This window comes from Psammomys obesus, unplaced genomic scaffold (assembly GCF_907164565.1).
Source record: "Psammomys obesus unplaced genomic scaffold, mPsaObe1.curated_primary_1811, whole genome shotgun sequence".
Taxonomy (NCBI): Eukaryota; Metazoa; Chordata; class Mammalia; order Rodentia; family Muridae; genus Psammomys; species Psammomys obesus.
This window is the reverse complement of record NW_026596034.1, coordinates 22455837-22469027: the sequence shown is the minus strand read 5'-3', so window position 1 is coordinate 22469027 and position 13191 is coordinate 22455837. Positions and strand designations below refer to the sequence as shown.

At 39.1% G+C, this 13191-nt stretch overlaps 1 protein-coding gene across 2 annotated transcripts in view; it reads right to left on the bottom strand.

Annotated features, from left to right (window-relative positions):
- Nfatc3 (nuclear factor of activated T cells 3) overlaps positions 1-13191 on the bottom strand; it is a 72585-nt gene that overhangs the window by 48061 nt on the left and 11333 nt on the right. For both annotated transcript variants that reach the window (XM_055621141.1, XM_055621142.1), the window contains exons 2-3: positions 6189-7326; positions 3633-3795 (exon numbers count right to left, since the gene is read on the bottom strand). In XM_055621141.1, the coding sequence (XP_055477116.1) occupies positions 3633-3795; positions 6189-7326 (1301 nt within the window). The remainder of the gene's footprint in view (positions 1-3632; positions 3796-6188; positions 7327-13191) is intronic.

Genomic DNA, 13191 nt, shown 5'->3' with positions numbered 1-13191 from the left:
TCTAAAACCTTTCATCGAATGTCAGTACTCTTCTAATCAGGCTTCCCTCTGCTGTGTAAAAGAAAGTAAACTGTTGCTTGTCATATTTCTATATCGTTTCCATAGCAAAGCTTCGTGCCTGCTTAATTTAACTTAGACTGGAGGGTAAAGCCTGAAGGTCACTACAGGACACACTGCAGCTACCTTAATAGCAGCAGTTCCAATATCAGTCCTGCCAAATTACTTAGGAAGGGCCTCTGAATCAGAAACAATTGCCTTTCATCTATGAGGCACTGGGTTTGGTCTTCAGCATAGCAACAAAACAGAAAAGAAAAAAGCTGATTTACCACTATTTAATCTATACTCTTTTATTTTTACTTTTTAGACAGAATCTCACTAAGCAGACCAGGTTAATCAAACCGCATAATATAAGCATTTTTTCCTTCGTGAAAGTTACAAAAATTCCCCATCTATCAGCACCTAGATTTCACAAATGTAATATAGTATGTACTTACAGCACTGAATTCTATTGAAAAACACCAGGCAACTAACACTGGCATAATTGTTGACTATAGTCCCACACAGTTTCCACATATTTTATATGCATTCTTGTATGTCTGTTTGGCAGTATGCATTTTTATCAGAGGCAGAGATTTAAGAAATTGCTATGCTGCTAAAGATACAGACATATTCCATCACCACAAACAAATTTTCTTGTGCTACCCCTTTATATTTGTGACACTTAAACTCTGTTTCCTGGTAACTATTAATCTGTTCTGTGTTTCTACAGTTTATTCAATTTTTTAAATTTTATTTACCTTTATGTTATGTGCATTGATGTTTTGCCTGCATGTATATCTATGTGAAAGTGTCAGATCTTGGAGTTACAGATAGTTGTGAGCAGCCATGTGGGTGCTGGGATTTGAACTGGGTCCTCTGGAAGAGCAGTCAGCGCTCTTAACTGCTAAGCCATCTCTCCAGCCCCCAGTTTATTCAATTTAAGAAAACTATATAAATAGAATCAAAATAAATCTTTTAAAAGAGCAATTAAAAAAAAAAAAGGCTGGAGAGATGGCTCACTGGTTAAGAGCACTGTCTGCTCTTCCAGAGATCCTGAGTTCGACTCCCAACAACCACATGGGGGTTCACAACCATCCATACTGGGATCTGATGCACTCTTCTGGCATGCAAGTGTATGCAGATAGAATACTCACATATGTAAAATAAGTAAATAAAGAGCTATTTAGGGGCTAGAGAGATGGCCTAGTGGTTAAGAGCTTTGTCTGCTCTTCCAGAGGTCCTGATTCAATTCTCAGCAACCACATGGCAGCTCACAACCATCTATAATGTGATCTGATGCCCTCTTCCAGCACGCAGGTGTACATGCAGTTAGAGCACTCATACATAAAATAAATAAAAAGTTATTTAAAATAAATATATAAATAGAATTATACTGTGAGATTTTTTTGCAAACAGCATACTTCCAAAGAAAACCATGAAAACTGGGTGTGGTGTTATACTAAGGACAGACCAAAATACCACAGAGAATCACACAAGTTGTTGCAAATATCAACTATTTGTTCCTTCTTACAGATGGGCAGTAGTACCTAATAACTATACTAGAGAGTGTTTAACTATTAATCCACTTGAGTTGTTTCTAATTTGGGTTCATTACAGTTATGAGTGTTGGTATTCAGATTATTGTGCATCTTTTATAACTTTGTTTATTGTTTCTTTTCCCCACATCTTTTTAAAGATGCAGTCTCACTTTGTATCTCATGTTGTCCTACACCTCATGATGAGTCACAGGCTAACCTTGAATGACAGTGATCCTCTTGAAGGCTGGGATTACAAGCAAGAATCACCACCAAATGGCTTAAGATTCAGCATTTCTTAGTTTTACTTTGGTTTCTTTTTTTATGTTGTAGTCCATCCAAGTGAAATCAAAATTTAAAAATCTTGATTCAAAGCTTTCAAATATGAGACATACTTAAAATGTCAACTATGCAAATATTATATAATTTTATTCTAGTTAAGTTAAAAGTAAACAAATACTTTAATCAAAAAAATATTCTGTATAATTATATCTGCTATGGTTTATGTGCATATCCTCCAAAGGCTATTGGTTAAAGCCTTTGTTGCCAATCCATGGTGCTGTTGGGAAGTGGCAGAAACTTTTTTCTTGTTTTCCCACCCCATCCCACCCCCCGCTCTGTGTAGCTCTGGCTATCCTGGACTCTCTTTGTAGACCAGGCTAGCCTTGATCTCACAGAAATCCATCTGGCTCTGCTTCCCCAAGTGCTGGAATTATAGGTGTGTGCCACTGGCTAAGTGGCAGAGACTTTTAAGCACGGTGGTTAGTTGGAAAAAAAAAAAAAATTAGTTTACTAAAGCATGGTTGATAGGGGAACATTTTGAGAAGCAGTCCTTTTCCAACTTTCATTTTCAATTAGAGCTTCTGTAAGGTGAGAGTCTTCCTCCCCAATGTGCTCCCACCATCCTTAAAAAAATTAATGAGGTTGGAGGATGGCTCCACAGTTAAGAGCACTTGCTGTTCTTGCAGAAGACTTGGGTTCAGTTCTCAGCATGCACATCCTAAGGCTCACAGCTGCCTATAACTCCATTTCCAGGAGATTCAGTGCCCTCTTCTGAGGGCACCTACAGACAAGCAGGTACATGCACAAATATACATATAATAATTTTTTTAACTAACTCATCTTTCTAGATAACTACCTAGATATCTAGATATAAAATTCAAGACACTCAATATAAATTCAAGACAAGGAGAGTGGACAGCTGAAATGTTACTAAAATGTTATCAGGTGTTGCTTATTTTTCAGGGTGACAAATTTGGGGTAATCTACTGAATTACTCTTTCTTCTTTCTGCAGAACTTTAATTTGTTATGTGTCTGTGTGTGTGTGTACATGTATCACATGACATGAATGCACATAGAGTTCCTGTTTTACTTTCTGTCTTACTACCTTGTGACTAGTTTGTCACTGAACCTGAAGCTGGCTCTTTTGACTAGGCTGGCTCGCCAGAAAACTCCTGAACTCAACCTACCTCTACACCCTAGTGCTGAGAGTTACAGGCACATGCAGCCAAGGCTTGTTTTTTAAATCATTGTTGGAAATTCAAACTCAAGTCCTCATGATAACAGAACATGCTCTTTCTCCACAGTCATTTCCCCCATCCTGTATCACTTAATTTTAAATGAGAATGTGCTATAATTACAAACACAGTATACTCTTTTGTTTTGTTTTTCACAATAGGGTTTCTCTGTGGAGCCCTGGCTGCCCTGGAACTCACTCTGTAGACCAGGCTGCTCTCAAACTCAGAGATCCACCTGCCTCTGCCTTCTTAGTGCTGGGATTAAAGGTGTGCACCACCATCACCTGGCACTATTCTTTTTAAATCAGAAAAACAGTAATTTGAGCACCAACATCTTATTTCCCCAGATGAAAAGTCATTTAAGAAGGATTTTCCTAGATTAGCAAAGAAAGTTCAATGCAAAAGTACAGCCATATCAACAAGCACACAAAACAGAAGCTCTCCAGATGTGCATTTTCTCTCTTTTAGCTAAATCAATATACTCCTCCAATCATAAACATGTATATGATATCTATAAAGAAAAACTCCAAAGGCTCATACCTTCACAACAGGATGGCCACCAGTAGAGGCTTTCACTGCCCCTCGGCTACCTTCAGTTTCATAATGGGCTCGATGATGAGTTTTAGGTTGCACTTCTATTTTCAATTCACATTGTCCAAAGTGAGTTGGTAAAGGCCAGTCTAATGGAGGTAATGAAGATGTGCTATAAACAAAACACACAAACAATTTTATCACATTGTCACTACCGAGATGACTTAAAGATTCAAAGCATCTCTTTGCCAGTTCAGTATCCCCCCAACAAGTGGTTTTAAAAAAACAAACTATTCCAAAATCAACTTATTTCACTTAGTAAGTTATAGTACTGATCATGGTAGGTATTTAATAGGCTACTTTTTGTTTTTGTTTTTGGAGACTAAGTTTCTCTGTGTAGCCTTAGCAGTCCTGGAACTCTGTACTTAGCAGTACAGAACTCGCTCTGTAAACCAAGCTGGCCTCAAACTTAGAGGTGCAGAACTCAGAGATCCACCTGCCTCTGGCTCCTGAGTGCTAGGATTAAAGCCATTACCTGGCATCACTTCCACCAGGCTGTAGTCAATTTCTTACAGCAAAGATATTCATCCATATCTGTATATATCGATATATATCAATATATATTTCTATTTATTTATTTTTATTTAATGTGTATGAGTGTTTCGTCCATATGTATGCCTGTGTACCATATGCATGCCTAATACCTGCAAAGGCCAGAAGAGGGCATTATAACCCTTAGAGCTTGAGTTACAGATGGCTGTCAGCTGCCTGTCAGTGCTGGGAATCGAATCTGGGTCCTCTAGAAGGGCATCAAGTACTATTAACCACTGAGCAATTTCTCCAGGCCCCAAGATTAAGTACCTTCAAAAATCTAAATGTTTATGTTTTTTTAAATACTTATCTCTCTCCCATCTGATATGGATCTGTGGAAAGAAATTTTTCATGTTTGTGGGCCTCCTCTACTTTCTATCATTTCATTCTTCTTCTGAAAAACTGCTTATCTCAAGCAATCCACTCAAGCAAAAACCAAACCAAACAACCAAAAACCAAGTGGAGAAGAAAATGAGAAACGAGGAAGATATCCAACGTCAACCTCTGGCATCCACATACACATACATGCACACGTGTACACATAAACACACAAAATATAGAACAAAAAAATTACTTACATATCTACAGGTCAAACAGTAATAGACATAAATCTCAGTTAGTAGAATTCTTGCCTGGCTTGCAAGAAAACCTGAGTTTGAATCCTGGCACTACATAAAACTAGGTGTAGTAGCACATACCTGTTAGCCCAAGAACTTAAGAGGTGAAGGTTGGAAGGTGAGAACTTTGGGGCCATTGTCAGTCTGGGCTACATAAGACCCAGTCTCAAAGAAAGAAATCAAGACTGCTGAAGGATTCAAAACAAAACATATCGCAGCTATTTTGGGAGGCTGAAGCAGCATCATCACACATTTTAGGTTAGCATGGGTCAACACAGACAGACAGCAAGATACTGTCTCAATTAAATAAATATTTAAAAATAGATTGTGTGAGAAAATGCTTGCTATCAATAGGACAAATCAAGAGTAAAGTACCTGCCATGCTATGCACGCATAAGGACCTGAGTTCAATCCCCAGAACCCACATAAAGGTATACAGTAAGAATCAACTCCAACTCCAGAAAGTTGTTCTCTAAACAGCAAAAATAAGGTATTACACATATGCCCACATTCATACATATCACCCCTAAGCATGCACACACACACTTTTTTTTAAAGCCAGCAGTTTGGTAAACTCTAAATAAAAAAAAAAAAAAAAACCTTGTTCAAAAAACAAGATTTAAAAAAAAAAAAACCCAAGATGTACAGCTGGGTGTGGTGGCACAGAAAAAAAACAAGATGTTTGGCTCAGCGTTGTGGATCAGCCTGGCCTACAAGAATGAGTTCCAGGAGAACCGGGATACACTGAGAAACCCTGTCCCAAAAAAACAAACAAACAAACAAACAAACAAAAAAAACCCCAAATTACAAGATTCCCAAGAAACAACATCTATGGCTGTCTTCTGGCCTCCACATAAACACACACATACACGCTCCCACACACATAAATTCTTCAAAATATGCAAATTCACAATTAACTTATCAGTAACATCATTAATAAAATAACCCACCTGTACAATAATCTTTTCCAGACAAGGAAATTCTTAAGAATCCTTAAGCGTCACTGACTATCACTTATAGTCGTTATATTTTTCTTCATTTATATACTTTAAAATGTAACTTTAGTCAATTTAAAAACACTTTTAAGACTTAAAGGGAAATAAAAAGGACTTCTAAGTTATTTGACCAGTAGAATTAATTTTTTTTAAAATGAAGAACACGAAGGATAAGAGCAGGAAGAGGGGAAAGAGAAGGAAGGAGAGAAAAGAAGATAAAGGAAAGGGAAAAAGGAGAGGAAGGGAAGGAAGGAAGGAAAGGAGAAAATGGAGGCAGTAGTCAAACATAGATAAGGTAGTTATACAATGCAAATGACCTGTAATCGTGAAAAAGTGATCAGCAGCCATTTCTATCAACTCACCGAAATATAGGGGTGTGGCCAGGCTTTGGTTTGCTCCAGGTAAAGGGAGAAGGAACTGAAAGAAATTGGTCACCAGATGAATCTTTCTTTAAAGGATACTGAGATCCAAGGCCATCATCTACTGAAGTCTCCCGGGATGGTGATAAGCTCCCTGGATCATCTGAACAGATCTCTAATTTTCCTGGTAGTATGGCAGCTTGATCTTCAGAAGTCTTCCTTGTTTTCAAAGGGATATCAGTCTCCACAGAGTACTGAAAAGGAAACGGTGCAGAGCCAAGGCCTGACCCAGTATGGACAGAAGCAGTAAGCCAGGTATCTTCTGTTACACTTCCTCTAGGGGAGTGACCAGGGGAAGGAACAGGTGAGTGATGAGGTGAAAGGGAACCAGCGTAGCATACTTCAGCACTGGAGTGCCGTCGTTTACCACAGGGAGAAGTGGGCCTTGATGAAGGTCCTGAGGCTGGTCTAGGGCTCAGCCAATTCTCATCAGTGATACTGGATCTAGGAGAGTGGCAAGGAGATTGCCTAGGTGACAAGGAGTGTCCAGGTCCATACTGCTGATGCCAGGAGTCTTCTCCAGGGCAGCCTCCTGGAGAGCCACCTGGAGAAGTCAGAGGTGAGCCAAGAGTAAATCGAGCAGCAGCTTCATTCAACTCTGAGTCCACATCATCATAAATGTGTGAGAGAGATTCACAAGAAGATGCATCTGAGAACCAGCTCCTAGAAGAAATGCTGCTGGCAGGACTAGGACTAAGGGAAGATTCCCGGTAGGATGGCTCAAGTGGAAGATAGAGATGATCTCTAGAAGGCCTTTCCAAATATTCCCTTTCTGGGTCATTTATATGTAGGTCATCTTCATGTGCATCTGTTCCTTGATGACAATTAGGAGAGATGGATGTAATTTGAATACTTGGGCACTCAAAGGGCTTGGGACCACCTAATGGGCTATATTTAGATTCAGGAATATCACCAGTTCCTTCATAAGTTTTGTGACCTTGGAGTTGAAATGATGGTGACAAAACAGAAGAGTGAGGCTGCGGCAGTCCATGATGTGGTGAACCAAGTGATGAGTTTAAAGTAGATGGAGGTGGATCTACATTAAAGATGTAAATGGGTGCACAATCATCTGGCTCAAGATCTATGAAAAAGAAAAAAAAACACACAACCAAAAAGGTCAACATAAGAAACTGGAAGATGCAAGTGTATAAATTACTAGATAAAAAAGCAGTAATAACCCTGAGAGAAAAAATCTGGACACCAAAATGCATGTCATTAGTTTACTAACAGGCCGGGTACAGTGATTCTTATCTGCTAATTCAACACATAGGCAGGAGGACTACTGAGAGTCCAACGCCTATCTTAGCTAAGTTGGGGAGTTTCAGCTTTAGGTTTTTTTTGTTTTGAAAAAAGGTTTTTCTGTGTAGCCCTGGCTGTACTGAAACTCACTCTGTAGCCCAGGCTGACCTTGAACTCACAGAGATATGTCTGCTCTTATGAGTACTAGGATTAAAGGCATGTGCCACTCCTGCCTAACCAGCTTAAGCTATCTGATCAGATCACACATCTCAACAAGAACAATGGTTGACTTTTTTAATGCATTTATTTTCGAAGATATGCATGAATATTACATATGAAAATAATTACGTGTGTGAGCATAAGTATATATGCTCTCTCAAACACAAATAATAACAATAATAATTTTTAAAGCCACAGAACTACAAGATAATTGGACCAGCAAGATGGTTTTAGGGAAAAGATGCCCCCTGCCAGGCCCAATGACCTGAGATCAAGCTCTGGGGTCTACATATATATATATATATATGTATGACAGAACCACCTCTGTACATTGTCCTATGACTTCCATATGAGCACTGTGGCATATGCACACACATATAAAAAAACTATATTTAATTAAAAATTTTAGAGATTTTATTTCATTTTTTTGTGTGTTTGCCTGTATTTATATTATACACCCCATGTGTACAGTGCCCTTGGAAGCCAGAAGGCAGCATCAGGTCCCCTGGACCTGGAGTTATAGAAGGTTATAGTCACTTTGTGGATGCTATAAACAGAACCTAGACCCTCTACAAGAGTAGCAGGTGCTTTCAACACTGACTCGTCTCTCCAGCCCTAAAGACCTTTTTTTTTAATGATAGAAATTGTGCTGTATTTGGCAATTGTAGTTCAAGAATGAATGAAAAAGAGCCTTTGAAAACCACCTTGGCAGCCAGGTGGTGTTGGTGTATGCCTTTAATCCCAGCACTTGGGAGGCAGGTATAGGTGCATCTTATGAGTTATAGGCCAGCCTGAGCCTGGTCTACAGAAAGAGTTTCAGGACAGCCAGGGCTACACAGAAAAGCCCTGTTTTGAAAAACGAGAGTGGGTGGAAAGAGAAAAGCATCTTTGGACTGGGAGGGCATGAGGGTTCTTCATACTAGATTTTAGGAGGCAGAAGAATTGCCAGTTCTAGGCCAGGCCATGATTCTGAGACCCATCTAGGCCACACAATGAGATTCTGTCTCAAAAACAGTACAACAACAATAGATGGGGTTTTATTACTTACTGGTGGTTTGTTATCTGTTCTACCACTAACATTGACTTTGCCTCTTATTCACATCACTTACTACCTACAGGTCTCAGTTTCCTTCAGTAAAATTCAAGACTTTTCTTTTAGGAAGTGTATATAATTAACAAACATATCTTCTTCCTTGATAGTCATACCATCCAGCATTCATGTTTGGCCGGGTACAGTGGCACACACCTGTAATCCCAGCACTCAGGGAGGCAGAGGCAGGCAGATCTCTCTGAGTTTGAGGCCAGCCTGGTTTACAAAATGAGTCCAGGACAGCCAAGGTTACATAGAAGAAACCTGTCTCAAAAATACCAACCCCTCCCAAAAAAAACAAATAAACAAACAAATTCATGTCTGCACACAGCAGACCAGTTTACAAAAGCCACTAGATGGGGCTGGAGAGGTGTCTTATCAGTAGAGAGCTCTTGCAGAGAACCTTGGTTTGATTTGACTCCCAGCACCCATACTGCAGCTCACAAGGGCCTAAAACTCTAGTCCCAGGGGATCTAATGCCTTCTTCTGTGGGCACAAGGCATGCACGTGGTACACTGACACATACCAGGCATAATATCTATACACATAAAGTAAAACAAAAAAAGCAACCAGACACCACTAGATTCGTTTACCTAAACAGAAAATAACCAACTGACAATTTAAAATTAGTTGATTATTAATCTCCATATATTTAGAATTTTTACTTACTCCCTTGCTAAGTACCATGGCACAATCTGTTATCTCCATAAATTTAGAATTTTTATTTACTCCCTTGCTAAGCATGGTGGCACAATCTGTGTAATCCTAGCACTCAGTTTAGGCAGTGGGATAGAGTTCAAGACTAGCCCTAGCTACAAAGAGAAACCCTGTCTCAGAATAAATAAAAGTAAGATGGATTAAGTTAAATAAAACCCACCTCTTGCTTTTTTATATTTTTAAATTTATATTATTTATATTAATTCTGTTTTTATTTAAAGATTTATTTTTAAAGATTTATTCATTTTTTATTTATACAGCGTTCTGCCTGCACACCAGAAGAGGGCACCAAATCTCCTTATAGATTTGTTGGGAGACACCATGTGGTTGCTGGTAATTGAACTCAGGACCTTTGGAAAAACAGCCACTGCTCTTAACCTCTCAGCCTTCTCTCCAGCCCTATTACATAGTTTTTAATACTAAGCAAGTCCTACCAGAGACTTACCTATACTAGCAACTATTATATTCTTCATCATTATACAATCCATTTAAAAAAACAAAACTCATTTTTACTTAAGAATGTACTTTAAGCCAGGCACAGTGGCGCACGCCTGTAATCTGTAATCCCAGAATTTGGGGAGGCAAAGGCAGATGAATGAATCTCTGTGAGTTTGAGGCCAGCCTGGTCTATAAGGTGAGCCCAGGACAGGCCAAGGCTACACACAGAAACCCTGTCTCAGCGGTGGGGGTGGGGAGAAGTACTTACAAAATCTTTTTTGATTGAAAATCACCCATAAAAGACTATAGTTTCACTGTAATGTAATTATTATACCAGTTATTTCAGTGTTTGATTAATGCTGAAATTCATGCCTTCTTCCAAGTAACGTGTAGATAAAAACAAGCACATACAGAAATGATGTCTTGAGGCTGACAGAAACGGTTCATTGTGTAATAGTACTTTCTGTGTTGGGATGAGAACTTGAATTCAAATCACCTATGGGGGAGGGCATGTATGTAACCTTAGCACCAAGGGCTGAGAGGCAGGCAGGTCTCATGAATTCCCAGCAGGTGATACAGCCTAGCTGAAATGGTGAGCTTTTGGTTCATAGACGAGAGACCTTGTCTCAAGGCCCTGAGGTGAACAGCAAAAGAGGAAAATCCTGACATCCTCCACTAGCCTCTTCATGCATGGGAACATGGATGGAGACACAAACACACACCTTAAAGTAGTACAAAAACAGGAACACCAAAGATAATGTACCGTTTCATCTTTTTCCCATGTGTCCAGAAGTTCCAACTCTGAAAATGATAGCAGCCATTCCAAGCACACTTTTTAACAGTTGTAAGATTTCAACTCTAGACTTCACAAATCTCCAGAATTACTTAATTTCTTAAAATGTTCTATCAGCCACCAGAGGGCCTAAGGAAAGCAGAGAATAATCTAGAGAACACAGATAGCATGCTCATGTCTTTACTAATAGTAAACCAGGGGCTGGCAAAATAAAATACAGCCTGTGAGCCAAATCAGTCCTACCACCTGTTTGTTTTCCTTTTTTTTAAATGACAGCCTACAAACTAAGAATGGTTTTTAAAAGAAACTGTTTTATGAGATACAATAATGTGACTCAAATTCTGCTGTCCATAAATAAAATTTTATTGGAACTTGGCCACACTCAATGTGCTGTCCATGGTTACTTTCCACAAAGATAGAGAAGAGTAACCATAAAAAAACCACATAAATAGATAGCACAGTGCTGCTTGAGACACAGTAATATGGTTTTGTTGTTTTGTGGTTCTCAGAACTGAACCTAGGGTGTTACAAATACTGGGCAAACATACTACACCAAGCTTATACCCAGCCATTTTTGTTATTGTTTTTGAGACTGAGAAGTAGGGGAGAGAGTGTCTCACTATGCATCTCTGACTGGTCTGCAAAGCTGGCCCAAAACTCTCTATATGCGTTCAATTCACAGCGAACCTCCTGCCTCTGCCTCTTGGCAAACCCCAGTAATTCCAGAACATGGATGGCTGATGCAGAACTGCTGAAAGCTCAAGACAGCTTGGGCTACACTACAGAAAATTCAAGAGCAACCTAGACTCTATAGGAAGACTCTGTCTCAAAAACAGAGATGGAAGAGGGTGGGGAAAGAGACCCTCCCTCAAAAGAAAAATAAAAGCAGCAACAACAATCAATTAATAAATTAGCAAGATGAACGTGGTAGCAAATGCTCATACTCCCAGTACTGGCAAGTAGAGGCGAAAGGTTAGAAATCCTAGATCACCCTTGGCTATATACACCTGGCTCCTCAATCCAGCTCAGTGGCTCATCTGAAATTCCAATACTCAAAGAGGCTGAGGCAGGAGAACTGGCAAAAGTTCAAGGCCAGCCTGAGCTATGTAGTGAGTTCCAGACTAGTCTGGGCTACTATCTCAAAAAGCAAAACAACAAAAAGAACAACTATGGATTAAGTAATTCTTCCCAGTTAAATATTCATGAGGAAAAAAATTGTCTATATAAAAACTTGTATACATATGTTTATAACAATATTATCTGAAATGGCCAAAAGGTAAAAAATTTTTTTTTCAAATATTTCAAATTTTTTTTCAAATATACCATTGAATATGGTATCAATGAAATATAATAAGGAAGAATAAATGCTGTGGTACCACACACTGCAACCCAACATACTTAGCAGGCTAAAGCAACATAATAAGACTCTTTCTCAGTAAGAAAAGAAATGCTAGTCAGGCGGTGGTGGCACACGTCTTTAATCCCAGCATTTGGGAGGCAGAGGCAAGCGGATCTCTGAGTTCGAGGCCAGCCTGGTCTAAGGGGTAAGTTCCGGGACAGCCAAAGCTATACAAAGAAACCCTGTCTTAAAAAAAAACAAGACAAAACAAAAAAAGAAAGAAATGCTGCTATAGGTTAAATGAACCTTGAAAACACTCTAAGTGAAAGACACTGACACAAAGTCACACAATAATTACATTATGCCCTTTAAATTATATTTACAGAATAAGCAAATCCAGAATTAGGAAAAAGTGAAGGAAAAAGTAAAAAACTAGCTGGGTACAAAGTTTTTTTAATGAGTGACTAACCCTACTCCTAAATTGCCACACCTCCCACTCTAATTTTTCTCTAGGCAGTAAATGAAATTTTCAGACAAAGTGGAAGAAGGAAGACTAAGAACCTGGGCAACCATACTGAAAACAGGATGATGAAATAAAGTTATTCTAAAACCTGAATACTGAAACCCTAAGTGCTCTTCTGCTCCCGTGGCTCACAACATAACATACTTATATTCTCTAGGCAAGAGACTGGCAGACTTTTCACTTGGGAATCTAACCCAAGGAAAAAGAACTACAGATAATGACCTCAAAGGTAACCCAGTAAGAACCCCTACAAGGAGGCCTGCAGTTAGCAAACATCACTTGTGAACACAGAACAATCAATATAATTTTGGTGTCCCATTTAAGTGATAAGCAGATTGTTAAATCACCGAAGAAGCTGAGAAAAGCTTCAAAACTTAACAGTCAAAAGCCAGGCACAGTGGCACATGCCCCTAACAAAAGCTAACTGGAGTCTGAGGGAGAGGATCTCAAATTTAAGATATAATAAACTTCAAACCAGCCTAAGTAAGCAGCAGAGCAAAACCATGACTCAAAAACAAAAAAAGGAAAATCAAACAAACAGGTGCTCATTTAAGATTAAACGGGAGCTAAGTGTGACAATACAAGCCT